The sequence below is a fragment of the Suillus discolor genome (assembly GCF_016758755.1).
Source record: "Suillus discolor strain FC423 chromosome Unknown F5147scaffold_109, whole genome shotgun sequence".
Lineage (NCBI taxonomy): Eukaryota > Fungi > Basidiomycota > Agaricomycetes > Boletales > Suillaceae > Suillus > Suillus discolor.
Window position 1 is genome coordinate 121,296 of NW_024541356.1, and position 5,189 is coordinate 126,484.

A 5,189-nucleotide genomic window follows, 5' to 3' on the forward strand; every position below is an offset into this window, starting at 1 on the left:
TCTTTTTCATGTTACAACATGCTCAATTGAATATTTGCTCATGGTCAGTTTCTCGGACTTTGATCGATGTGTATTGAAAGAACTGACAAAATGCAAATAAATGTGCTATGAGAATTCACTTTTGAATGAGTTCATTGGAAGTACATTCAACTAGTCTTAGCTCAGCAGTTAATGTAACAGAATCTAAATCTGTCTGTGCGGGTTCAAAACCTGCTAAAGATGAAATTGCAAGTGATCAACAGACTCAAAATCATGTTTTTCTTGAACCATGACAGGTTTGAAACCTGTCAATGATAAATTTTATTTTCTATAAAAAATATGCCTTGACATTTCCTCATGGAGTTTGATGTGCATCAGCTCACATTGGCTTTTCTTTGGCTCAGTGACATGTCCTTCCTCCATCCTATCTGTGTCCTCCGCTTGTCCATTGGTGCATATTTTACTTGATTCATATTAGACTGACCATATTTCTGAAGTATATTTTCATTACTTGTGTTATGAACCCTTGTTACATATCACTGCTACCTACTCGGCTCCAAATAGTGCTTCGGCGCGCTCTCATATATACTAAGTACTTATGATTTTCATGCAACATCTATCTCTCCCATCAAATTATCATCTGTTTGCATGCAATAACACTAGGACTAAAAATCTAAACCTTCAGCATACCTCTGCGCGCATGTCTCTAAATGGCTGTGCTAATGTTTGCATTGCATACACCCACTTTTTATCATCAAACATCCCTTTCTGTTTATTGTTGTGCCACCTCGTTTTTGCGCTCGTGGCTTTTTGCAATAACCTTTCAGCTCGACCACATGCTTTTGCACTTTGTCAAATCTTCAGCTGCATGGCTGCGCATCATATCGCGCTTTTGGTGACTCACTTGTTCTCGCATCGCACCAGCGCTAACTTTCGTGTTCCCTCTACTCTCAGTTACCCTTACCAGTTTCTAGGTTTCCCCTCATATTTTACATTAGAGGAATCATTCTCAGCAGCAATCCCCTTGGGCCGAATCTATACTCGCATCCAGAGGTCTATTTGTGTTTTTACCCCACTTCACCCTTTCTTCTCCTTTCACCCCTTCTCAACTAGCTATCATTCCTCGCACACACCGTCTATGAGCAAATATTTGAGGCATGTTCTTATAGAAAAAAATGTGATGTTTCACAGGTTTCAAACCTGTTGCGCTCCAATAGAAACAGATTTGGATTCTGTTATGTACAACAATCACTTGGTTAAATAAAGCTCTGATCAGCTTGCAAGCTGACCGACCAGAAGCATATGTCAAGGTGTGCCTTCATAGAATAAGAATAAAAAGGTCATCATTAGCAGGTTTCAAGCCTGCACTGTTCAAGAGAAACAGATTTTGACTCTGGTGATCACTTGAGATTTTCATCTTTAGCAGGTTTTGAACCCACACGGACAGATTTAGATTCTGTCACATCAACTGCTTGGCTAAGACCAGTTAGATTCACTTCCAATGAACCCATTCAGAAGTGAGTACTCAAGGTACATTTATCTGCATCTTTTTCAGCTCTTTCAATAGCATAGTCAGTGTTGATTTTTTATCCTACTCTTATTGAAAAAGACACAGACTTCCTGCTGGGGCTCTTGACTTCAAGACCTGTTTATCTAATAATTTCCCTGAAAAAGTGCTGATGGAAGACCACCACAGTGGGTCCATGAGTGGAAACTGACAATGAAAGGATCACACAGTGTATTTTTGACACAGAGTTCAATATATGACCAAAGTCTTGATGCAAACTCGGAAGGATAAGTACAATAACAATATAATTCTTTCTAAAGGTCTTGACTTGGTTGAAGAAGAAAAAGAGCAGACAGATTACACATCAAACTTTCAAGTTTGATCCTAATAACCTGGGGAATTAGTAAAAATACAAATCTATTAAGGCTGAGATTCTTTATTGTGCTTATTCAAGTGATTGCCAGAGTCAAAATATATTTCTCTTGAACTAAGCAGGTTTGTAATCTGTATAATGATGTGTATTTTGCATTAACTCATGATTCATCGCATTCCACCATTTTGGATTTCATAGAATAAAAACATTGTGATTGGCAGGTTTCAAACCTGCACAGTTAAAGACCAACAGATTTTAAATCTGGTGACAACTTGACCAAGACCAATGAAGATCAATCTCTGAGATGCTGTCTATGAGCAAATATTCAAGACACACATTTCTAGAGAAAAAATGTGACATTCGACAAGTTTCAAACTTGTTGCACTCTGATGGAAACAGATTTTGATTCTGTTATGACAGCCACTTAGCTAAACACAACTGTGATCAGCTTGCAAGCAAACCGACTATGAGCAGATTTCAGGGTGTGTTTTCATAAAATAAAAATGTTATCATTGGCAGGTTTCAAACCTGCACAGTCCAAGAGGAACAGATTTTGACTCTGATGTTCACTTGCAATTTCATCTTTAGCAGGTTTTGAACCCACACAGACAGATTTAGATTCTGTTGTATCAACTTCTTGGCTAAGACCAGTTAGATGTGCTCCCAATGAACCCATTCAGAAGCGACTCACATACTTTTGCCTATTGGCTGCACTTCTGACTTGCTTCCACATGCTGAGAACACAATTAAAATTACTTACATAGCACCATGTATCTTTTGACTCTGAACAATCTTTCCATCACCATCTTGCATATTGTGGGACTCAAAGTCTAAAATACGCTATAACTGCTATTTGACACTGAGCGCTCAAAAGCACCTAAGCGCAGAATGTCGCACTGTTGTCTAAATACTTCTGCTTTATCTCAGAACTTCCTCAGGTCATTAGAATCAAACTGGAAAGTTTGATGTCTAATCTGCTCTTTTTCTTCAATCAAGTCGAGATCTTTGGAGAGAATTAAATTGTTCTTGTACTTGTCATTCCGAGTTTGCATCAAGACTTTGGTCATACATTGAACTTTTGTGCCTTGAGGGTTCACTTCTGAATGAGTTCATTGGAAGTGCATCTCACTGGTCTTAGCCAAGCAGTCAATACAACAGAATCTAAATCTGTCTGTGTGTTACAGTAACATGGCACGAGTCCCCTGCCAGCAGACCAGCCCTCTGCCACCGCACGGCTATAGACGATACCGGAGCCTCACCAGCTCTGTGACGATAGACGATAGATGACGATAGATGACGACAGATGATGATAGACGATAAGTGGCAACTGCCGGCTTAGATAAGCGGTCTGGACCGCATATGACGACACATGACGACATAGGTCTAGAAGACCTATTCATGTTATCAAGATAGAAGGCAAGCCTCGTGTTGCCTCATGGACTGATAGAAGATAGAAGGCAAGCCTTGCGCTGCCTCGAGGATGATAGAAGGCAAGCCTCGTGCTGCCTCGAGGATGATAGAAGGCAAGCCTCGTGCTGCCGCATGTACTGATAGAAGGGCACCGCATGGACCCTATCTACGATAGAAGCCCGCCTCATGGACGCTATCTCTGACTCATGTAGATAAGCAGATTAGAACCCAGCTTTAGGCTGAGCTTAGATACGAAGAGTAGCCTTATATAAGGTCGAAGATTACAAGCAGACGTTCCTTACTTTAATCTTACTAGGTTTACCCTTGAACTCCTTGTCCCACTAAAGCTACCTGCTCGACATCGACTTGTACCTTCAGTGACGCCTCTCACTGTCTGTAAACCCTGCTATCATCTCAGCGTAACCCCTCGTTAACCACCACGAGCTACGTTCAAGTACGCAACCTTTGCTTGTCTGTAAAGGCCAACGACTCTCAGCACTCGGTACCACTGTCGTGGTTGTCGCTGTTAGATTATCCTAGTCGCACACGACCGTTTGTCGTAACACTGTGTGGGTTCAAAACCTACCAAATAGTGATCGCCAGAGTCAAAATCTGTTTCTCTTGGACTGTGCAGCTTTAAAACCTGCCAAGGATAATTTTCATTTTCTATAAAAATGCGCCTTGATATGTTCTCATGGTTGGTTTGCTTAAAAGTTCATCAGAGTTGTGTTTGGCCAAGTGGTTTTCATAACAGAATCAAAATCTGTTTCCACTGGAATGTAACAGGTTTGAAACCTGTTGAATGTCGCATTTTTTTCTATTAGAACATGCCTTTAATATTTGCTCATAGACAGCAACCCAGACATTGATCTTCATTGGTCTTAGTCAAGTTGTCATCTGAGTCAAAATCTGCCAATGATGACATTTTTATTTCATGAAATCACACCTTGACATTTTCTCATGGATGATATATGTTATTTTTTTATTTTTTATTTTTTTCCTGTTAGAACATGCCTCGACATGGACTCGTGTGCACTTTCCTGAGAGCACCATCTCACTGGTGGTGTGATTTCATAAAATAAAAATGTTATCATTGGCAGGTTTCAAACCTGCACAGTCCAAGAGAAACAGATTTTGACTCTGATGTTCACTTGCAATTTCATCTTTAGCAGGTTTTGAACCCATGCAGACAGATTTAGATTCTGTTGTATCAACTGCTTGGCTAAGACCACTTAGATGCACTCCCAATGAGCCCATTCAGAACCAAATCCTCAAGGTACATTTATCTGCATTTTATCAGTTCTAACATTAATTTCTAACATCCCTCTTGAGTCCAATCACATGTGATCCTTCCATTGTCCGTCCTCACTCATGACCTAGCTGTTAATCCCAAGACATCACAAACATCATTGGCCGACCATGGTGGTCTGTCATCAGCACTTTTTCAGAGCAATTGCTAGATAAACAGGTCTTGAAGTCAAGAGCCCCAAAAGAATTCTGATGTCTTTTGCAATAAGTGTTACAGGGATCTGTAACACCTACTAGAGCCCCAGCTCTCCCTACACCTGCCCCCGCTCTGCTAGACTCCCCGCGCGGCGGTACGCCGCCTGCGCCTAGAAAGACAGCGGTCTGGACCGCTATGACACCGCCTCATGGCGTTATGACCCCGCCTGATGCTATGACCCCGCCCCTGGCCTAGACGGCCTTGTACCTGTTCCATGGAGGCTGTACGTCTCATGGACACCCTAGATCAGCGCATGTATACAGCATGTCGCTTCATGAAGACCCGGAGCGCTTGGCGCCTCCTGTACCTATGCGCAGCAGCCCTTGGCGCCGCATGTATGATCAGAGGTTAAAACCTCATGTATGCTATCTCTCCTCATGTCTAGTTATCTCAGATTACCGATATACTATAGATTA

General features: G+C 41.5%; 1 protein-coding gene across 1 annotated transcript; it reads left to right on the plus strand.

Annotated features, from left to right (window-relative positions):
- Positions 1–4,452: 4,452 nt before the first annotated feature.
- On the plus strand, positions 4,453–4,968 carry F5147DRAFT_780552 (uncharacterized protein; the record flags this gene model as incomplete). The annotated part of the gene is made up of 2 exons (XM_041442476.1): positions 4,453–4,545; positions 4,795–4,968. The coding sequence occupies 2 exons, from the start codon at positions 4,453–4,455 to the stop codon at positions 4,966–4,968; spliced, it is 267 nt and encodes an 88-aa protein (XP_041286009.1).
- Between the last annotated feature and the right edge of the window lie 221 nt (positions 4,969–5,189).